At 35.4% G+C, this 22,708-nt stretch overlaps 3 protein-coding genes across 5 annotated transcripts; 1 reads left to right on the top strand and 2 right to left on the bottom strand.

Moving 5' to 3' along the window:
• Positions 1-1,249: 1,249 nt before the first annotated feature.
• Positions 1,250-3,515, top strand: LOC133696170 (large ribosomal subunit protein eL33w-like). The gene is made up of 5 exons (XM_062118269.1): positions 1,250-1,405; positions 1,572-1,607; positions 2,112-2,340; positions 2,437-2,479; positions 3,366-3,515. Exons 1-4 carry the CDS (start codon positions 1,374-1,376, stop codon positions 2,476-2,478), a joined length of 339 nt encoding a protein of 112 aa, XP_061974253.1. The 5' UTR covers positions 1,250-1,373; the 3' UTR covers position 2,479; positions 3,366-3,515.
• A 1,887-nt stretch (positions 3,516-5,402) lies between these two features.
• Positions 5,403-12,356, bottom strand: LOC133696169 (protein HESO1). Of its 3 annotated transcripts, none has more exons than XM_062118266.1 (10): positions 11,892-12,356; positions 10,315-10,427; positions 10,053-10,213; positions 9,392-9,556; positions 8,638-8,810; positions 8,461-8,556; positions 7,853-7,922; positions 6,731-6,861; positions 6,396-6,506; positions 5,403-6,268 (listed from the first exon to the last, which is right to left on the bottom strand). In XM_062118266.1, the coding sequence occupies exons 3-10, from the start codon at positions 10,189-10,191 to the stop codon at positions 5,672-5,674; spliced, it is 1,482 nt and encodes a 493-aa protein (XP_061974250.1). In that variant the 5' UTR covers positions 10,192-10,213; positions 10,315-10,427; positions 11,892-12,356; the 3' UTR covers positions 5,403-5,671. The 3 variants fall into 3 exon arrangements, with proteins under 3 accessions (XP_061974250.1, XP_061974251.1, XP_061974252.1); XM_062118267.1 differs by having other exon boundaries at positions 12,187-12,356; XM_062118268.1 differs by having other exon boundaries at positions 11,884-12,180.
• Positions 12,357-20,285: 7,929 nt separating this feature from the next.
• Positions 20,286-22,439, bottom strand: LOC133697964 (protein phosphatase 2C 37-like). The gene is made up of 4 exons (XM_062120807.1): positions 21,830-22,439; positions 21,409-21,732; positions 21,034-21,139; positions 20,286-20,927 (listed from the first exon to the last, which is right to left on the bottom strand). The coding sequence occupies exons 1-4, from the start codon at positions 22,265-22,267 to the stop codon at positions 20,587-20,589; spliced, it is 1,209 nt and encodes a 402-aa protein (XP_061976791.1). The 5' UTR covers positions 22,268-22,439; the 3' UTR covers positions 20,286-20,586.
• Between the last annotated feature and the right edge of the window lie 269 nt (positions 22,440-22,708).

Genomic DNA, 22,708 nt, shown 5'->3' with positions numbered 1-22,708 from the left:
GATTGCCAGCTGATTGATGGCATATACTGAGAAATGAGATCACGATTGTCGATTTTGACGTTGGAGCATCCGTTTCGATCATGATCTCCTTTATTTTCTACGGGACCAGCACAAGATGACGGGCAATTGCAGGAGCATTTCTGAAAAAAATGTGATCATGGCTTGGATTAACCAGTTCTCGCAGGGCTTCAGAGGCCACATCATGGGCCGCCCAATTACTGGAACCTACAAGAATTGAAACCTCTAGCTAACCGTAAAGTATCCAACAAAATCAAGTGAACACACGAGTCCTTCCATATAATCCTGGACAGAGCATCAATGAGTGTTTTGTCATCACCCTCAATTATAACTTGATTATAACCCCTTTCAGCACCAACTCTGATAGCTTCTCTCAGTGCCAAAGCTTCATAAACTCGAGGGTCATGACCGTGTGAGCAAAAACATCCAAGAACAGCAACTACCTCACCTCAGTAATTCTTTCCAATAACTCCAATAATTCCAGTACCAGCGGTTTTAGTACAAGCCCCTTCAAGATTGAGCTTGATAACATTCATCTCAGGAGGCTTCCAAGAAGGGATATTACCTTCGTGTGTGTTAGTATCTTAAATGTTTTCAGAGCCAGAGAGACCAAGACTTTTAACATAGTCATCATACTGGTGTGGAGCCTGCTCCAATATTTGTCCAACAGTCCAGTTCCTGTCACCGAAGACCGCATAATTTCTAGCCTTCCACAATCTCCAGCAGCTGAAACCAACAAGTTCGGTAGGATACTGCATTGAGGGAAAGCTCTGCTAGGAACTCTGAAACTTCTGCCTTCAATCCTTGAAATCTACAGCTTCAAATTTCAAACACGTCAGATCTCATCGGCAATGAAGACCGAAGCCTTTCCTGCTGGGCCTTTGAGTTTCATACTCCTGTAAACTTATATTGTAAATTTGTAATGGTGACTTGCAATAAACTTACTATTTGAAAATAAATCATTTTTTTCTCAAAAAAAGAAGAAGCACCATCCCCATCCCCATCAAAAGTTCTCACATGTATTCCAATGCATAAAATGTCTTTATATTATTTCACCCAATCACCTCATTCGCAAAAATGCCTTCGACGTTCTCTTAAAAAACGTGAATTATAATTTTATGGGCCAACGAAAAAGGTAATCGTAGCCCACCATAAAAGCTGACATGATAAGCCCAAAGAGCTATTTCCTGAATTAATGTTTCAATATGGGTCTAAACTCTAAAGGCCCAACTAAAGGTTTACGCTTTTATAGAAACAGCAGCAATTAGGGTTTTACGTTTCCATCTCGCAGCTTCATAGTATAAGCCACTTTTAGCGAGAGAGGAAGAGAGAGCTCTTGGCCTCAGAGTTTGAATATGGTGAAGGGACGCCAAGGAGAGCGAGTCAGGTCTGCGATTTATACAGACATATATTTTTTTATACTTGCTTTAATGTTTTGAACAAAAAAAAGAATCAATTTTTTGTTGTTTAATTAAGAAATTGTAGATTGAAGCTAATAAATGATTGCTTTAATGTTTATCTCTCTCATTCTCTATGTGCTGTTCGTTTTTTAGGCTTTATGTCAGAGGAACAATCTTGGGCTATAAGAGGTAATAACTATAGTTTGGAGCTTGGCTTTTATACTCTCTGTAATTTTAATTTGTATGTCTTTATGATTTCTCCGAGAAATTTGAATAAGAAAAGAAAGAAATTAAGGTTATTTAGATCAGGGGGTTTGTTTATTTAGAAGCTGTTATGTTAATTGAAATATTGTCACTGGATTTCATAGTTATAGTAAAAGTTGGCATTTGCTAGTTTCTAGAAAACGCTTTGATCTTTGTTCAAAAGATAAGCAAAAGAAAACATATTTTTTTATCGATGACAGTTCAAGATTTGCGGTTTTAGCTTGCATTTGTTTATGGAAACGAACTATATCCGAATTTCCAGCAATTTTAATTGATTGACAAATCAGGGAAAAGAATATGATAGACTGGTTGGAATTTTTTGTGCGAGTTTCAGTAAATGAATATTGTTTGTCACAGGAAATGGAACTTAGGATTTTGTTTTTGTTATGTGGATTTATCTGGAGATTAAAATGTTATTTTGGTGGTTAGGTCGAAGTCCAACCAATACCCAAACACATCTCTGATCCAGATTGAGGGAGTCAACACCAAGGAAGAAGTTGCATGGTATGCTGGTAAGCGCATGGCATACATATACAAGGCCAAGGTGAAGAGGGATGGGACCCACTATCGCTGCATTTGGGGCAAGGTCACAAGGCCTCATGGAAACAGTGGTGTTGTCAGAGCTAAGTTCAAGTCCAACTTGCCTCCAAAGTCCATGGTATTGTTAAAAAATAGCTGTTGTGATTGATATGTCATCCTTTCTGGGTATTTGGATTTTTGTGTATTGATTTTGCGTTTGTTTTTTGTTTTTTAGGGATGTCGTGTAAGAGTTTTCATGTATCCCAGCAACATTTGAGGTACAGTTAACTTTATGTCATCATTACTTTCCTCTTCGAATGTGCCAATCATCATTACTTTCCTCTTTGAACGTGTTAAGCTCAATGACATGTTTTGTTTTATTGTGTATTTATTTGAATTTTGCCTGCCTCTCGAGATCAAGAGTCTAATTTAGAAGTTTGACGGGATAACTTACCAAGTAACACTTTGGTTGCTTCGTGGTGGGGGATTACTTCGTGGGGAATGATTTTGAGAATTGTATATGGTTACATTTGATTCTTGAATAATGATTTTCTCATAATGTATCCGTTTGTGTTTTTGGTGATGGATGCTAATGTTTCAGTACTTTGTTGGAATTCCATTTTTCAGCGAACGGAGTGGGTTAAAATGGCAATACCAGGGGCCATTATCATCCACTGAATCTGTCAAATGTGCTTTTATTCTATAGAATTGCTGCGGTGTGTAATCTTATACATGGTTTTACTGTGCAGCCTTATAGATGGATTGAAAGTGCTGGCATTTTACTTGTATGTGCATTAATATAATATGATCAAAGCGTTCTAGTTATTTTCTTCAGTTGATCACCTGAGTCTACCAACATTCTTTTGTTGTGTAATAATCACTTTCCAGTAGCATTTTAATCTCATTTAAAAAAATGGATGTTTTTTTTAGGACACTGTTATCTAGTGTGATTCTGATAGCGCTCAGCTCATGCTATTATTTTGGATTCATTTTATTCCCTTGCTAATCAGGCTCGGATAACATAAGAAACATTTTTATTTTGGATTCAATTCCTGTCAATGGTTTCACGCCTCAATTTAATAAAGTCCTAGCTTTGTTTTCAGTCACATTTTGTCATGGTCTTTTATCTTGATTCTAATGTCTGCTATTTTTTTCCTCATGCAGTTCCTCAGGCTCTTTACAGATAGCAGCATGGGTCCATTCGATGTCTTGTAGGGATTGTCGTTTTACTTTTTATAAGCTAAGTTTAAATATCGTATGAGCTGAGAATGATGGACGGACTTTGTTTCTAATTTCAGTATCCGTTTCCCACCATTATGTCTTTGATGTGAATGGTTTTGCGATCACCATTTCCTTGATTTAAACATTAAGATCTTTGGTATGATGAACAAGATGTGGCACATTGATTCGCGCAATAATTCTTATACTGTAACCGAATGTGATAGGGCCAGAGGGTCAATTCATTATATAGACAAAAGCATAAACACGTTTTGCAAGGAAAAAAACAGGAGGCTTGGTATCTGTTATTTGAGCTTAAAAAAAAGAAAGTGCTAAAAAGGTAAGGTGAATTGCTGTCCATGTTTTCCTTGCATGTTCATGGAAGAAAACCGTAGTTAAGCAGAAAAGAACACATGATTGGAGGTCCAAATTACTCCCTTTTTTAGCTACCCGCTGTCCCACCCAACTGGTAACAAACGCAATCAAAATAAATGGAAGGATTACTGTATAAGTTTTTCATTATGGAAGTGTGAAGATTTCCCTGCATGTTATTATACAGCTAGAATTCTGAAAAATTCGTGAACAAGAAACTTTTTCCTTTTTGTCGAGAAAGGTGAAAATCAAGATAGCTTGTTGTGTAACTAGAGTAGAATTTCTGGGGAGATTGAGCTGCACTTGACACCGTGCGTTTGTGATAACTTCTTTGTTTCCTAGGATAAAACACACCTTAAAAAAAACTTGTCACGAGCTTACCGGCAGTAGCAAGTCTCCGTGGCCATGCTAAAGGTTGTAATTTTCCCCTGAGGTATAGCTATCCAACGAAGTATCCTGCCATGCCTTTTCTTAACTTAAAGCATGGGACCTGGGTTACCTTTCCAACTTTCAGTTTGCTGATCTGCTCCAAATAAATTCCTTGCCTCTATTTTAGTAAGGAATCAACAAATCAGTAGAAGATTGATTCAAAAGTTCAAAAAAAAAGAGAAAAAAAACGACTGCCAATTCCTTAAAAAAGGGTACCAACATGATACATCCACCCAAAGATATCAATCAGACCAGCTGTTCTAAGAGTATTTTTTTTTTCTCAGCTTGAAAAGCAATGGCTGAAGCTATAGTTTCTGCTGTCATTTGAAGAACTGACCCTGTAGTTAGTGAAGCAGCTTTTCTTTATAGTGCCGCATATAGGAAGTTGAGGGGTTCAAGCTGAACTGAAGCGAATGAAGCGCTTCATGAAAGATGCAGACCAGAAGCAAGAAAACGATGAGCGTGTTCGCAACTGCATGGCTGAAATCAGAGATGTTGCATACGAGGCAGAAATTTGCCGGAGGATAAGCTCATTCAAACACTTCAAAAAGGGTTGGAGGGGAAACGATATTTGGTGGTCCTAGATGATATTATATGGGGAAATGAAGTGTGGGTTAGTTTAAAGCCTGCTTTCCCTAAAGGAAAGGAGGGAAGCAAAGTTTTAGTGACCACGCTAATTGAATGTTTACATAATTAACAATTCATTTTCTTCTAATTGAATGTGTTGTCACTCAACTCAATTTGTCTGAGCTACCAGTATCTTGTGTTTAAAGCTAGTATTTACTTGGATATTGAGCAAACAATTTTAGAAACCGAAGTGGTGTCAACCTTGCATTCTAGCAGGCGAGATGGTACCATCGCCATGCGTATTCACTTTAACTCTGCTGTCCATATACCTTTCTTGGTAAGAAGGAAATAGAGTCAGAAGTGTTTTGGTACAACAAAATTTGTTGCTTGGACGTAAAATCAAACAGAACCACGTGGGTCAACAAATCAAGAAGCACGATTGAACATAATTAGGAAGCCTTGTCAATTCCCATCTTTTAGTTCATAGTAATTGGGAAACACAATCTCTCCCATCTGCAGCTGCCAGAATCTTGAAGCAATATATTAGAACAAATGTTTTTCATCCTGTGCATGTCAAAAGGTAGTCAAATGGTAAAAAGATATGCTCCGGTAGTGTTTGTTTATACCAGGAAGATATGGCATCTCTCATTTCAATCGAATGCTAGAAACAGTCATGCACTTACAATCTAAAAATAGTTTCCCGAGATGGATGCTGATGGTGATGGTTCAAACAATGATCACACACTGATAAGTCCAGTGACTAGGTATCAACCACATAACCTAGGGACCGCTAAAATACTTCAGAAACGCTCAAACAGCTGCGCGATACTATTTTCTTCACAACAACATGGTAGAAACTTTCAATATGAGAACTGCTGGAAACTCTATTGATCTGATTTAGGCCTCCATGCTGGCTGCCCTTGAATGTGATAATGTGGCACATATCTTTGCCTGGTTGAATTGTTCGTCTGATTTTCCAGTCTTTGGTTGGTAGAATTGCTTGAACGGCTTCCCAATCTTTGGGAGCTCAAATTGCTGGGATGATTTTCCGGTCTTATATTGAGAGTTTGGGAGCTCAAATTGCTGGGATGACTTGCCGGACTTATATTGAGGGTTTGAAACTGTGCTTGTGATGGTGAATACACAGACCTGCTAGTTTGTGAACGAGTTGTAATATGCTGGCCAGCCATGTAGCTTGAGGTCCCAACTGGAGTCCTGACACGGTGAACAGATGTGTAGCTTGGGGTCCCAACTGGAATTCTGACATGGTGACCAGCAGTATAGCTTGAGTTACTAGCTGGTGTTCCTGCAATAATACGTGATATCCGTGGCCTGACTAACATGCCCAAAAAAGAAAGCTGATTCTGGTTAGCCATCACAAGTTTATGGTGGGTTGTCTGAATAGCTTCAGATATCTTCATCAGGTTTGCAGCACTCACAGCTCGTGCAGTATTTTCTGGCTGCTCAAAGGGATCCTCGATCTAAAATATCAGCAGTGGCAAGACAATCAGCAGCAGTGGAAATAACAACATCAGCTATCATTAGTTTAGTTTAGAATTTTGTTTTTCTGGGGGTGGGGGTTTTATTGAAGGAATGAGAGAGGATTACAAATAATGCATAAGTTCTGGGCAGCCATCTCGTGTTGCTTCTGATTTCTTCCCACTTCCCTGTAAATGGACAAATTCCTAGCTCTGTGGCCTTTGAACTTATGTCATAGAACTGCAAATATACAAAACAGCTTGCATATATCAATAAAAATATGGATATATGGCCAGCTACCCCAGAAAATGGGAAAAGCAATTTAGATATGAAAAAAGGTAATCTAGATATAAAACAGCACTCTCACAAGTCAACATGTCTACCATCATGTACTACAATTGCTGGAATTACCTCCTAGGCGCATAGAATTGCAAATATAATTAAAACGACACAAGAATTCTGACCTTTGTAAGGAATGAAATGAAAAGCTCAGACAAAGAATTTCGATTAATTGCTCTGGATTTGTTTGATCTATATCTAGATATATTAGCAGCACATATTTCTCCAATACGTCTTTCTGCATCAGTCCTCACACCTACAGAACATATTGGAATACAGGTCAGAGAGATACTTCAACCAAGCTATTAATTACTGTTGATGCTTGTAGAAGATTAGATCAGTTTTTATGCAATGCAAATCATATGTTATATGTCCAAAAAAAATTGTAAGTTGAAATTACCATTTTAGGAAAAATTCAAGATGAGATGAGCTCCAAGTGATATAAGTCAATAATAAAACATTGTCAAAATTATGAAAAACTGACTGAAAAAACCGGAGACATTTTATCATGTTTTGAGCCTTATCAAGAAAATGTCAAGATCAGTTCAACTCGCTCGATAGCTAGACAGAATGTGCTCCAGACTTCGAAGCAGGACAAAATGAAAAACTATATTATGAAAAAGAACTTGTTTCAAACCAAGTTGTAGATTGCTAACTCTTAATTGAAAACATCATCATCAAATACTGAGACAGGTTGGAGTTCATCTACTAGCTACCGACTCATATTTACTTCCCAGAACTCATGAGAAACTGTAACCTTGCACAAACAACCATACCACATGGATCTTAACTTAAAATAAATTGAGGACTATATGTTTTGTAACTGTAATATACTAATTTTTTCTCTGTATCAAATAAAATTACAAGCCAAAAGGCAGTATGGGGGATTGGGGAATCTTTTATACAATATGATATCATATTCGTGCTATGTGCAGTGCTTGGAGACAGCAACAATTTTGGCTCCTCTGGGAACCAGAGGGCCTCCTTGAATCATCTGTTCAGGAGCACTGCCAGAAAGGCACAGGCTACAGTTACAGAGGTAAAAATCAGACTAGTGCAAATCCACAATGCATGAATGCATGCACAGCCACTTACACACACGCTGAGAGTGGAAATTTACTAATTAAATTCCAGACTCATCGTTAACTGTGATCACATAAACAAGGAAGAAATTAATATTTTTAGAAAAGAATGCAAATAGCTTAGGCTTAATGTGTGAGCTTATTTGGATTAAACATGAGAAGTACCTGTAAGATCATCAATAACATTTCTTGGGTAAATTTCTTTAAGGGGAGGTAAAATGGCAGGCACACAAGTCTGCAAGAAAAACCATAAACAAAAAAGAACTTAATAAGATGGAAATCCTTACAGCTATAAAGAAATATATCCAGTAAAACACAGAGGTAGGCTACACACTAGCTATAGAGGAGACCAATGAACATGAAAGAATGAAAGAAAAACAGATATACAAAGGCCAGAAGAACAATCAATCTATCCATTATCTGCACGTCCAATGACTGTTTTGCAACTATGGTTTATAAATGTTCAGGGTAAGGGGACCACTAGCACAAAAGTGCACAAGAAGGCACAAAAGAAAACTAATAAAAGAACACTTGACATTGAAAAAGGGCATGCGCAGAAAATAACCAAGATAACAAAGCAATGTTGGAAAAATCATTTAATTAGGGTTATTGGAAGAAGTGCAGAACTTTTAAAAAAGTTAACACCTAATTCTAGTAAAACAGATCAGTGACATCCATAATAAACACGTTGAAGAAGCTAACATGGCAATGAAGTGCAGAGTTAATTCCAACTATTCTTACAAGGTTTAATGCATATAAAGAAAATTGATCACCTGAAAATGGAATATGACAAGCAAACTGAGAGAGTACGAGTTCAATGACCCAGCCTTTGGATTATTTATATTGTGAGTTTTGGCCCATTCCTTGACCTACACAAACATTAAATTGCATCAAATAGATGCACTAGTTTCCCAGGATATTTATTTATTTATTTGGCTGAGAGAATGTACCAGTAGGACCATATCACGAAAACGCCTATCTATCTCATTGATCCAGAACAAGAACTTGGACTTCATTAGACCCTGCATGTTATCAATTGAAACATCGCAAGAGATGGAAGCATTCTCGAATTTTAAAATGGGAACCCTTGCATTTGGGATAAATTGCAACCTCTGCCATCCACCTGCACATCAATTTTGTAAGCTGTAATGAAATAAAACAACGATGTTATAGTAAAAGAACAACCCAACAACTAAGAGCAGTGATTTATTCCCCAAACAACTCTTCATCTATCCTTAAAATGAAAACATAAAAAATGAAAATACCCTTCAACGTAATCACTTTTCACTTTATAAATCTGCTCATTGTTGGCATTGGCCAGAATAAAGTAACTTATTTCAGTGGGCAGATTCAGCGAGTCAAAGACAATATAATTACTGAAGTTTCTGATATAAGTTTTTGGCTAAGTCAATTATTCACAACAAATTGTAAATCAAAATCACATGGCAAGCTCTCTGATCCAAAGTCTAGTTTCTGGCTATTACCTTCAATTTTTCAGGAGAATCAACCATTATGACAATGCAAAGCTTTGATAATTAAAACTCTCAAAAAGACTTAAGTGCAGGAAAATCAAAAGCATTGAAGTTTTATTTATTGCAAGTTGTAAAATAGGGAACATGGTTATATGGATCTCATAGATTGCTCATGAATGTCTACATGAAGTACATATTAGGAAACATGAGGGGAAACCATGTAATAATTCACCTCTCTGTCTCAAAGCTTTCAAAACATCCTCTAGTAAGTTTTGTTTGCGCCTTTTCCCAGCAGATGAGATATAAGAACCATTAGATAACACAATTGAGATATCCAAGTCTCCCCATCGAGTGAAGAGATTTGACACAAATGATCCAAATGGCTCCACAGTAGAACCTGTTGGCACAAATAAAGTCATGCATCCACATTGTTGATCCAAAAACAGATAATAAAACTTGATGCATATTTTAAGAACCGGATTCATAGCAGTTTTACAAGTATTGCAGTTTTATTGTGACAGAAACACATTTGCAACTATTGCAGTGGAACCTCAAATACCTTGAGCAAAGTTCAAGCCATCAAGAAATTCACATTAATGTTTTTATGCAAAACTTGAATTACATTCTGGACAATAGCATCATAGATGAACAGAAAAGGCATTCTAAATTGTCATAATCAGCATATTAAGTTTCAAAAAATAGCATACAGCAGTTGGTCAGTTTTAAATTAAAAATGTCAATTCCTTGGATTTGTATTGTTTCACTATTGTGTGTGAGGATCATTTGAAGGATTTCATGAGATGAAATTGTTTTTCTTCCACTATTTGTTACATTAATCTCTAGTAGAATGTCTGGCATGCAGGAAAGAAATTTGCATTTCCCAGGAAAAATACCTCTCAGACTTTCCACAGATTTAATAACATCTTCCAACTCTTCAATGACTTTAAATCGCACCACCCAATCCTCCCGTAAAGGTTGGATGCCATCAAGTATATCCTTAAGTGTAGGCTCCAAAACCCTGTAGGTATTCATTGTTGTTCCTTGAGTTATAATGCTGGAGAAACAGTCACACATGTCAAAAACTCGGGTGTAAGGCTAACATCACACATAAAGCAGAAAAAGACATAGCAGATGGAGGCACAAGTTCCTACACACCTAGAAATGCCAAAATCATTTCCAATGAGATTAATGTGCTGGTAAAGGCGTCTTGGAGTATTTCTTGCCTCAAAGATCCTTCAAGCACCAACGATAAATTTAAATTTTGGAATCTGCACATAATAAAAATAGTAGAAATGAGAGGCAAACAAAGTACAAGTAGAAGTGTGTGAGTGCAGCGCCCATGTCTGTGTGGTGTGTGCCAAGCAACAATCATAAGCAAAAAGATTCCGGTGCCTGTGTTTGTGGGGTGTGCAAAGCCACAATCACAAACTATACATTTTACCATCCATGTGTGTGTGGTGTGAACATGGATGTAGGTTACATTACAAAGAATAGAACATCAAATTGAAAAGACTGAATCTTCTCCCTGTCTAAACATTGTATCTCCCATTCCCTAATCCAATAAACTATGTGTTAGGTACAAAAGAAAGTTCCTAGCTTTAAGATGAGGATGAGAGAAAAGAAAACTCAATATAAAAAAAAGGGTTCCAACTACGTGTTGGTTATGGCTCTCTAAGACACATCTTGTGGGAGAAAAATAAGCAATGGCTGGTTAAAGACTGATTACACTGACACTGCTGGTGACATAACAACACAACCAGACACACAAGAGATACTGCCAGTGAATTACAAAAACAGACAAGTCAGCAGAGAAGCATAGGTCTCATTTCTTTTCTTTGGCATTTTAAGCAAATAAAATCACACCTAACACTGAATAGAAATTCATAAACATAAACAGGTTGAAAAATTAACACCCCCTCCCAAAAATTCTCATTCTGTATTGTTTTGGTACCTACAAATTCTGAGCAGGTTGGTCAGATCTCTGACAGAACTAGGTATGATGATAACTCTACTAGAAAGGACTCGCACCTATTCTTAACTAGAGAAGCAACATCTTCAGCAATGTTGTTGGCTCGGTTTAATTTATTTAAAATATAAAAGGTCTCTAAATATCAGAAGGAGCATCGGACCCTTTAATTGATTACGTTGTATGGTGATTTAGATATTCCTCCTATAAATACAACATAACATGTTATGATGGTGTCTGGTGGCCGGTGAAATTAATTTCGCATCCCAGTAGAAGATATCTATAAAAAGAAACAAAGTTACATTCTAAATCATGTGATTCAATGTAAATTTTAATAGTGTAACATAAAGAAAGCTCCATTGGTGTCAACATAACAAGGGGTGATACACTGATCCCATATTCACAAACTCAGAGTCCTCTACATTACAGGAGCTTCAATTCACCCCATGAATTTTAACCCAGCAAACACAATGACAAACAATATAAACCCCAGCCCTCCTCTTTAGGCACTCAACAGCACATAAATTAACAAAAAGACTAACCCAGTGGCACAATAGAGTGTCTGACTGATCAAAACATGAAAATCACTTAAAACCCATATCGAAATCGAAGTCAGCAACAAAACCAAGTAAACCAAGTAACTGAAATTAGAAACAAACACAGCCAAAACCCAATTCACACACACAAACGCACATCATAAAAACTTGAATAAATATTGAACCATAACAAATATGAACAAGAAAATAAATCACCATTACATGATTACCATAAGACATAACACTAGAAATCAACAGAATCCAGTAACAAAAGTACAATCCATGATGTTTCTCTCTATCTTCTTGTGTTTGATTGACTCTTGCAGTCAACTGTAGAGTCACCCCCGGGGCTGTGTTAGCCAAAAAAGAGAGGCAACTTGCAATTCCCTCCTCCGCCTCGAGTTATTTTCAGCCATTTATATATATAGGGTAATGATTATACAAAAATACGTACATGCAAAGAGTGTAAAGTAGACATTAGACGAGAGGATAACTTAGCAGGGAGGGCTTTGGAAGTTACTGTACCTTTCTTTGTTTTTTTAATAGTGACCTCTTTGATGACTTTGAGAGAAAGGGAGAAAAAAGGGGTCAAGGAGACAGCTGCGCTTTGGAATAAAACTTTTGATGTTTGAGTGGAGATTTTTTCTTTTCCTTTCTCCCTTTTCTTTCGATGGAATGGAGAAGCGGAAGGGAACGACACGATGTTATTGGAGGGGACTCCTTTTATGCTAAAAATAAAAATTATGACTTGGAAATTGGTGTAGCCGCCTATGTTTCCCTGTCAGGTTTTCGATCTTTACTGGGAAAAAACCAGCAAAAAAAAAAAACAAAAAGAGTTTGAATAAATTAGAAGTTGGTGTTTTGTTATTTTATATCTTGTCTGGAACTGTGTTTGTACGGAATTTTAATAAAATTTAATTCTTTTACTTAAAATTATTAATTTTTATATTTTTAAATCATTTGGGCTTGGTATCAAAAAGTAACATTTTAAAATATTTTTTTATTTTTTAAAATTTATTTTTGATATAATTACATTAAAAACATCTAAAAAACCCAAAAAATTAATTTGAAGTATAAAAATCATTTTTTTTCTTATAAAAATGCTTTCCAGCCGCAAAAACAAATAGGGTCTTGAGATAATGAGGTGGTCTATGTTTCCGGCCAAGATGTTTTTTTTTTAACTTGAGAATTTAATAATTTGAGTTATAGACATTGTTACATCTAATAAAATGATTTAATTTAATTATATAATAAAAAACAATGTAACAAATCTATATAAAAAACGTAATAACCATGACCGGCATAAAAAGAATGATTGTCAAAAAAAAAGTTGCGAAACTAAATTCCAAGATAACCCGAGTGGAAAAAATAACAAAAAAAAATTCTCAAGCCATTCCGAGTTAGCATGGCAAACTCATGACCGGGATCATGAAAACCAATGTCATACCATCCTCATGAAAACAAAAAAAAAAAAAGCTTTTAATTTCCAGTAAACTTAATATTGAATCATAAAATCAAAAACTAAAATTGGTGCAAAAAAGATTAAAGAAATATTGATGTCAATTCAGGTTAACATTTCATACTCCTGGCTCAAGTTACGAGACTAAAATAACCGTATAGAAAAAAACTACAAAGTTCAATTCTTAACAATCTAATGTTTGATGATAAAATTCAAAAAATAAAATCAATTTCAAATAATGACAGAAAAACAATTAAAAAATAAAGGTCAAGTTTGACATAGAAAGTAAAATAAAGCTTTGAGTCAATCCGAGTTATCGTGGCAAATTTGTGACGTAGGTAGTGAAGCATGATTGTCCTTATATAAAGCATAATAAAAAAAAAGTTGAATATTCAATAAACTCGGTGTTGAATTATGAAATTGAAAAAAAATCATGTAGAAAAAAAGATAAGGAAAAAAGACTGATCACAATCTGGGTTGTCATTTCATAGCCATGAGACCAGGATCATTATATAAAAAAATTAAAAAACTCAATTCTCAACCAATCAAACATTGAGTGATAAGACTGGAAAAAAAAAATTCTAAAAAATATATCAAAGTTAAGGAAAAAACAATTAAAATAACAAAGACAAAATTTACCATTATAATAAAATGATGTAAAAACATCAAGCTATTATGAGATAGTATGACAAATTCGTGATTCAGGTTGTGAGACCGGGTTATCCTCATCAAAAGCAAGTAAAAAAAATAAAGATGTTAAGTCTTCAATAGATCCAATATTTAATGATGAAATTGAGAAAAAAAAATTGGTGTAATTAATGAAAATAAAAAACCAATATCAATTTGTGTTAACATTTTATACATGTGGCTCAGGTTATGAGACCGGGACCACGTCACCAAAAAATATTATGAAGCTTTATTCTTAACCAATCTAACATTGAGTGACGAAATTGGAAAAAAAAACAATCTGACTTAAAGGAAAATAAAATAAACAAATGAAAGAATAAGGTTCAAATTTGACATAAAAATAAAATGGTAAGGGATAAAACCAAAAAGAAATAATTAAGAAAATAATATAAAAAATAGCAATTAAAAGAGTGAGGATTGTGTACGGTATAAAAGTCAAATAGAACCAAATGTATTGAATGGAATAGGAAAAAATCAAAAGAAATCAAAAGATTGAGGAGTACAATTGAAAGAAAAATAAATAGGAGGGAAACTTCTATTTGTGGCGGGACGAGGCGAACCTCGATGAGAGGAAAGAGAAAATAAAGAAAAAAGATAAAAATGCATTGTTGTTTATAACACCACACACATCACCCCATTTAATACACCACAACTCGAACCTTCAGATGACATGTTGGTTGGATTTTTTGGTAACGGAGGAAGTTGCATGCGCCGCTCGAAATGAGTGGGCGACTCCCACCTGTTGGCTCATACAAGTAATAATATTTTATACTTGTTAAAATACTAAAATGCACCTTAATCGACATGATTATAGCAAATAATAATAATAATAATAATAATAAGACAAAAAAACCTCATTAACGTAAGTCTAATATTTTTATGATTTCAATGGTAATTAAGCCATTTTACAATGCTTGTGATAATAAAAAAACTAAACAGCCCTTAAATGTTAATTTTTCTCCTCTCTTTTTTTTTGTTTTTATGAGTAGATGAGTTATTTTATTGTGAAAAAAGATGGGAAGATTAATTTGTCCTTGATCAATATGATAATAACTAGTGAAACTATGAAAATATCATATTGCCCTAGTATAAATTAATAAATCTTGTTTGAGAAGAACAAAATAATAATTTCATTGTTCCAATCTACAATAACACCTGTTTTGGGCTATGGTATTTTACTAGTTATGTGACCCGCGCTTTTTCTCAGGTCGGATAAATATTTTTGGCAAGACAAATAAATCTGCAAGCTTTTCAAATTTATTTTTTTTCAAAGAAAAATCTAATTATAATAAAAAATCCTATGAGAATTATTCATATTAATAAATAGAAAAAACAAAATGTTAATGCGTCTATTTAACTCATCTAGCTGCAGGTCAAATAATTTTTTTTTTCAACACAAAAGAGTTAATGTGCGGGTGTTATTGATATTTTTTTTACATCAAGTAAAAAATATAACCATGAATCATAAAGTCAACTCTTATATATAATAAAATATAATAAAAATCATATGCATTAAAGAAAATATGTAAGATCCCAAACTAGTTTTTAATGTAACCAAAAAATAGAATAACATTGCAATTGCTACAGTGAAACACCATTTCCTTGATTATGTAGATAAATTAAAAAAAAACAAAAGGTGTGAAGAAAAAATTAATAATATTTTTCTAAAAATATGTTAAGAAAAAAAAAAGGAAAAAACCATTAAAATAATAATTTTTTTTTAAAAAATATAAGGTATGCATACTGCTCCAATATGTTTTTTTACATGAAAAAATAAGAGTGTCATTTGACAAACCCATGCAATCATCTAACTAAATAAATCGATAACCTTTTTATGTAAATAAAAAAACCATTAACAACAAAGAAATAAATTGTAAAGATGAGATATTTACTAAATTGTGTTTACTAAACAAATCAAACACATGACCTAAGACATGAAATTGGAATGATTTCAGAAATAGCAAAGCAAAAAAAATACATGCAAAAAAAATATTTGAAAAATATGCTTTAAAAAAAATCAAAGTCGACCTAAGCTAATCTTTTATATCCATGACCCGGGTCGCGAGACTAGGATAATCCCATTAAAAACAAACCTTAAAAAACAAAGAAGCATGATTCTAAACCAAACAAATACCAATGAAAGAAATTCAGATTTAAAACTAAATTCAACATAAAAACCAATCGAATTTAAATATTAAAGGAAAATTTAAATGAAATTAATTATTTAGGGATTGAATTGAAAAAACAAATCAATGAAAAGAATTGACACCAAACTTGATATAAAAATTCAATGAAAAGAATTGCTCAATGATGGAATTGAAGAAAAACAAATAAATCAAGAAAATGACTGAAAACCAACAAAATAACAATTAAAAGAATGAAGATCAAATTTTATAAAAAATACTAACAAAATCAAACAATCAGGGATGAAATCGAAAATAAAATCTAATTAAAAACAATCAATATAAATAAAACAATTACAATTAAAAGAAGAATGACTAAATCTAAAGAAAAAAAATTGAAGGGCAGGTATAATTTTTTGCATAGTCAGCACACAATCAGAGGAAGAAAGAGAAGGAAATAAAGAAAAGAAAGAAAAGTCAATTGGTGTTAAACTAGACCCCACTACTATACATACGTGAAGGAAAATGACATTAGGACGCATCAAGTGATATGATAGAAGCTTGATTTCAACTACCATCGCCAGCCACACGTGTCGCCTGAAGACGACGGAGTGGCTAATGTGTTGACCTATGCCAGACACAAAACCAAAAATGCCTTATAACTAAACAACAACAATAAAAAAAAAACATTATGAAATTACAGCCAAACCTTTAAAGTTAAGGCTTAAAAATTTGAATGGTAAGGGTAATAAAGTAATTCAATTGTTCATAAAATTATAAAAAAAAATTAAAAATATTCATAGGATTAAACAACAATAACAAAAAAACCATTAAGAAATAACAATCAAGCCCTTAAAGTCAAGACTAATAAAAATAAATTTACATAACAAAAATATGTATGTAACTCAGCTATGTATGACAAAACTAAAATGACCACGTGTCCTCTAGACCATAGTAATCATACTGTTATTTAAGGAAATAAAAAAAATAATGTTGCTCCAAAAAAAATTAAGAATAATAAATTGACTATACACAAAAATAATTCTAACCTTTAAGTGAAGCTTTAAAAATTGAAGTATAAAAGTAAAGTGATAATTTCACCGTGAATGAAATTCAATGAAAAAACCGCGCCGTTTAGTAATTTACTTAATTGTCATGTTTTGTTTTTTTCTTAATGCCAGGAGACCTGAAGTAAATGGCACGGACAGCGACAAAGTAAATTTTTTTTTTAAAAAATCATATTGGAATTAATTGCACTGTGCAAGCTATTTCCACATATCATTCCAGAGATTTATTCACATACTTTTTAAACCTATTTCGGTTCAAGGTTTAAATTTTATATTTTCCCCGAATCATCGAATTATTTAGGTTAATTTTTTTTTAAAAAAATTAAAATAATATTATTTTAATGAAAAAAATTAACAAATTATAACCTAGTTTTTGACCAAATTATATTAAATTTTTTATTTTTTTATAACTCGATCTCATTCAGCTTTGAATTGGCTGGCTTAATTTTAAAATTACGCTTGTTCAGGCATCACATTACATTATTACCAAATAGGCATTGAGCCCCGTCGTTTCAGATTTTGATTGAATAATAATAATAAAAAACTCTGAGGCATGCTGCTTAGTTTGACCTGAAAATTAAACAAAACGTAATTAAAAATTGTCCCGTGGATGCCGAGAAAACACTAGAAAAAACGACCCTCATTCTGTAAATGCGTTGCGTGGGAATGCAAGAAAGGCAGACTACAAAGGGGTTCTCACAGAGAAGTTCGTGGAAAGGAGTGAGGATGCGAAAAATGCTGCTGCAAAGCTCTCCAAAGCTGGTGGGCGTCTCTCTAGTTCATGGCATTAGCTGATAACAAAGTAATTGCCCGTGACATGCATACAGAGTGTTGTTCAGAAAAGAAAGAAGAAGAAGAAGCAGCTTAGCAGCACCTGGTCCATAACACATGAGCTACAGCCTCGTGTGGCTAATTGTCATTGGCATCGACAAGGTGAAAAAATACATTCTCAACGACACATTATTCAGGCGAGCCTTTATTGGGATCTTGTGAGTTTGGTATTGCATCGTTTTGGATCATGAAACATCCTTCATACCTCCCTGCTTCTAAGAGCAGCAAAGAAGAGAATACGCAAAACTTGTTCCCAAATACCCCCCAATCTTGAATTCTCGCTCCAGAACATAGGCCCATCAGATTCATGGGCCGAGGAAACAGCTAACTTGTTTGGTGGAAAAAGACCACAGCAAAGTCCCATATTTTCGACATCATTATTTCAACAGGTCTTGCCGAAACGAGGAAGCAGCACACCGGAATAGTATCTTTTAATTCATGACAGCAGGCATCATTTCATCCGATGCCTAAATTTCATTTCCTTTTCTGCTCTCCTCGTTGAGAATAAAAACATGCTGTCTATTGGGGATGGGACATGGTTCTGTTCCAATCAAACCCTCCGGGATGAGCTGCATTTTTGGCACACTCATAGAATATCCGGTGCAGACAAGGACTACAGAGAATTGAAGGCATTAAAGAGATACAAAACTGAGGCAAGGAATAAGCAAAGAGCAAGGAGAATGTTGAGATCAACTGTCGTTGTTATGATTATATATGTAGACTTTTTTTCTACCGAGCAACAGTACAATGGATGGAGAATCTTTTGTGCCGAATCCACATTTTTCTACTGATCTAGAACGCTTCTTATATATATTTTTTACTGATGTTTTAAACAGGATATATATTCCCAATGTTGATGCACTACCTCTGTTATAACTGGCACGATCACCCTTTTCTTTTGTAGCTTTTAGTTAGCCTTTATAATTTTGATGTCATCTGATACAAGTTTTTCATCTTACATGTTTATCTGCTTTGCTTCATACTACTGATCGTGTTTCGTTTCAGATCTAATGATTCAGTTGTTTGTTGATTTTGATTAAAACCAGATAAGAAAAATAATCCAGATTGTGAATTAGTTTTTCTTTTCTTATATTGTTACCCTTCTGCTATGAATATAATCGGGTTTTTCTCTTCTCCTGAGAACCATTTCTTAAATCATGGACTCCATTGGCCGTATTGGTATCTGTAGAGAGGACGGATCTGTTCATCGTGTTGGGTCCTCATCACATGGTGGAGATTTGATGTGTGGGTTGCTGATGTAAAGGAGGGTCAACCGCCAGCCCTGTGCTGGGTCCTAGAAGGAGAACTAATCATGGTTTTTATTAACGGTGGAGATTGTTTTTTTAAAAAAGGATGGGAGATATAAATAAATCATGAAAAAAAAAACTGTCATGAATTTAAATAAATAAATAAAAACCTGGTATCAGCAACAAAGAAATCCGTTGCTGATTACTTGCCAGCAATGGAAATAACAACAACGGATTATCGATCTGATAAATCAGTAACCCCAAATCTGCATATATGATATTTTTCGTTGTTGATTTCGTTGTTAATTTTTTTCAGCAATGAATTTTAGTTTGATGTTTTTATTTAAAATTTCCTATATATATTTTTGTGCCCCTTGAGAAGAGAGCTTGCTTTAAATTGTCAGGCAAAACAATAAGCTACACGAGATGAAAACTACTCATATCGAGCAATGCCCTGCATACAAGTAAAAGTGGTACCCCACTCTGGCCATCTTCCAAGTTCGAAAGAGTGTAGTCTGACTAGGCCAAGACAAGGCACATGGCCGACCATGTGTACAAAGTGCAGAAATGCGATGGAGACCCGTGTACCTAGCTAGGTTAGTCAATGGGTTAGGGTTTAGGAATCATCAAAAGTTAAGCAACAAGCCCTAATTAACATAAATGGCCTCAACTTATTCCATGCATCATGCTGCTTGATTCACTAATTCAGTCAAAATAATTTTACTTCTTGAACAGCTAAATTTACTTGGAAGCAATCAATGCGCGAATGAGTGTTTTTGAGACAGGCAATGGCAAGGCCATCAACATCAAATCTAAACAAATCTGGGACGGCGCAGAGATGGTAATACAAAACTGAGACCAGATGCAACGTGTATACTGATGATTGCATGTTCAGCTGAGCCCCTCGCATCTTGTCAAGAATTTAGAATCAAATAATGGAACGCAACATCTATCCATCCACTAACATCCGCCTTATCTCCAAGTTGACCCCTCCGCCCCCTCCGCCGCCTCCTCCTCCCCCTCATGAGAGATCAACAATATCAATCATTTAGGAGTTCAACGCTGGCATGCCCATCTTCAATATCAACCATATTCTCGATTATTGATATGATCAGGCATTGAACGCTGGCACACTGAGAATTGACAATCACTACCGATGCAAATCCTTAAAATAAGATGGAATTAAAAAAAAAATAATTGTCTAACGAGAGAAGAAAACTGATATACTGATTCATATTGAGGATTAAAAAGCCCCTCTTGATTTTTATACACAAACTTAGGACCATATTCCTCGCCCCAGCTACATTACCATATTCCTGCAAAGATTTGCAGCCTAGCAAGCATTCATCAAACCTCCAGAGAAAATCCCAGATGTAAAATTTCCTTATCCTTCTTAAAAAGGAAACCCTACAAAATACAATTAAAAAACAAATGAAACTGCTTACAATATTTTTTTTCCCGTTTTTTCTTTGATTGGAAAAATTATATTTTTCTTATCTGCTACTTGACTGTTAATGCTGATTTCTTCTCAAATCAACAACAACAACACTAACATTGTCCGTGCTATGCCTGGCCAAGGCCAACTTGGTCAACAGAACTGATGCATCTGAGCAGGACTTATCAGAACTCTCAATGGCGGCTCTGGCCACGGCAGCATCGCTGCCAGGAGACCCGGGTGGTGACGGTGGCTTTCGGGCACGGAGGCACGTTCGCACTACCCCGCAAGCAGTATCATTTGGCACCACATCCCACAGTCCATCACTTGCCAGTATCAAAAACTCATCCCCCGCCATCCGCTCCGTCAAAGTCACATCTGGTTCCGGTATCACATAGGGCTTCAAGTAATTATCACCTGAAAACGAATCATACACCAAAACACGAGTCAGATGAATCAAGCACCACAAATCCACCACGATTTGGTAGCAATTATTTAATCAAGAGCCATGTATGTTAATTACCTATGGCTCTAGACATGGCCAAAACACCAAGAACTCTTGGCCCATCCCAATAAATTACACGGCCACCAGCTTCTTGTATCCGAAGCAATTCATCTGGTCGATCAGGCTGTAATTTACAAAGACAAACTGAAGTTAGCGAAAAAAAATTAAAAGTAAAAAACAAAATCATCCTAACAATAATTTTAGGTCTCGATAATAAAAAATCTGTTGGGGACACGTTGGTTCCTAAAGGTGCTACTGGCTAGCAACATACCGAATTCTCAATGCTTGACCCACATGCCACACGCCTAAATCGTTCAGTGGAAACACCTCTTTAACTTGCTCTAAACATGGTTCATAATAAACATAAATAAATAAGGAAATCGTTAACCTCACCTTGTGATCCGATGAGAGGGGAATAGCGTCACCGTTTCGACAAAGAACTGCACGAGAATCGCCACAATTCGAGACAATAATCTTTTCAGGCGTCACCACAGCTACCACAGCAGTAGATCCAACGGCGTCGCACTGTGGAGTCTGTAACTCACACCTACAATTAGAACTATCATCTCCTTCAACACAGCAATTCTCCACTTCTTTATCCATCTTTATAAAACTTCTCTTCATAGTTTCCTTCCACTCTACACTTTTTTCTTCTTTAAAACCTTCAACTTCTTCTTTCACTATTTCATGTAACCGATCTCTACACCTCATCGCCACCTAAAACACACACACACACACACACACAAAAAAATTCAGCACCATAAAATAACAAAACAAAAGTTTTACAAAATTAAGGTAGATATTTCTCCCTTACGTGTGAGCAGCCATGACCGTCGAAAACACCAAAAAACGAAGTGTTTTTAGTAGTAAACGACGTGTGTATCGAGACGGCGTCTTCCATGTCTCTTCTTCTACCACGAACAGAAGTCATGCCGAATTTTGAAGCTTCTTCTTCCAGTTTCACAGATTCTGATTTACTTGGATTCGAGATACTATGGTTTTTATTTTCTTCGATTGTTTTGCAATTTTCTACTGCGTTTCCACAATCACGTGAGAGAGGAATCGGCAACAATTCCATTTTCTGCCGTTTGGCTGGGGTAATATCCAGAGTCGACGACGGTGGAACTGCCACTTCGGTAACAAACTTGAGTTGTCGGAGTTCTAATCTTGTCCGCCTTGAAGCTCGTGAACTTGGCTCAACTGGTGCAGCTGTTTCCCTTTCACCAGCAACTCCACAGCAAATCCCGACCATTAATTCAAATTAATAATAAATAGAGATAGTGAAATCACCCAGACCAAATCGACAATCCTCGAGCTACAACTCTTCAAACAGGGTAATAGGGATAGAAACGAAAAGAGATACGAGAGATCTTTCAAGAAATGGGAGAAGGAGCTATAAAAATGGCAATGAGAAGGAGGATGGACTAAAAAACTGAAAATGTTTTCACCTGGGGGCCACACTAAAAAATTTCGGGTAGGACTGCCCGTCACCTTCACGGGCAAGAAGGATCCCCATGTACAGTTGGTATGACGTAGATCTACAGAATACAAAAATAGTAATCTTCACCGTCCATTTTCCTCTCTCCCTCTAGTAACTCACCACGTGTTGTCCTTTTTGAAACCTTCTGACGTGCCCAATAGGATTCCAACACTGGTTGTTGTTACGACCTTCTTTTCCTGACACGCATGAGGT

The sequence above is a fragment of the Populus nigra genome, chromosome 6, assembly GCF_951802175.1.
Source record: "Populus nigra chromosome 6, ddPopNigr1.1, whole genome shotgun sequence".
NCBI lineage: Eukaryota > Viridiplantae > Streptophyta > Magnoliopsida > Malpighiales > Salicaceae > Populus > Populus nigra.
The sequence above is the reverse complement of the archived record's forward strand: the minus strand, read 5'-3'. Positions and strand labels throughout refer to the sequence as shown.

What these genes read in the sequence shown, in the direction of transcription:
- LOC133697964 (XM_062120807.1), bottom strand. Translation starts at nt 22,267, where the DNA reads ATGGTCGGGATTTGCTGTGGAGTTGCTGGTGAAAGGGAAACAGCTGCA. An exon ending in ACGGTCATGGCTGCTCACAC is followed by an intron (nt 21,733 to 21,829) that starts GTAAGGGAGAAA and finishes TGTGTGTTTTAG; the next exon opens with GTGGCGATGAGGTGTAGAGA. An exon ending in GGCCATGTCTAGAGCCATAG is followed by an intron (nt 20,928 to 21,033) that starts GTAATTAACATA and finishes ATTCGTTTTCAG; the next exon opens with GTGATAATTACTTGAAGCCC.
- LOC133696170 (XM_062118269.1), top strand. Translation starts at nt 1,374, where the DNA reads ATGGTGAAGGGACGCCAAGGAGAGCGAGTCAG. An exon ending in CGCCAAGGAGAGCGAGTCAG is followed by an intron (nt 1,406 to 1,571) that starts GTCTGCGATTTA and finishes TTCGTTTTTTAG; the next exon opens with GCTTTATGTCAGAGGAACAA. An exon ending in ACTTGCCTCCAAAGTCCATG is followed by an intron (nt 2,341 to 2,436) that starts GTATTGTTAAAA and finishes TTTGTTTTTTAG; the next exon opens with GGATGTCGTGTAAGAGTTTT.
- LOC133696169 (XM_062118266.1), bottom strand. Translation starts at nt 10,191, where the DNA reads ATGAATACCTACAGGGTTTTGGAGCCTACACTTAAGGATATACTTGAT. An exon ending in GAAAGCTTTGAGACAGAGAG is followed by an intron (nt 8,811 to 9,391) that starts GTGAATTATTAC and finishes ATTGATGTGCAG; the next exon opens with GTGGATGGCAGAGGTTGCAA. An exon ending in TTCGTGATATGGTCCTACTG is followed by an intron (nt 8,557 to 8,637) that starts GTACATTCTCTC and finishes ATGTTTGTGTAG; the next exon opens with GTCAAGGAATGGGCCAAAAC.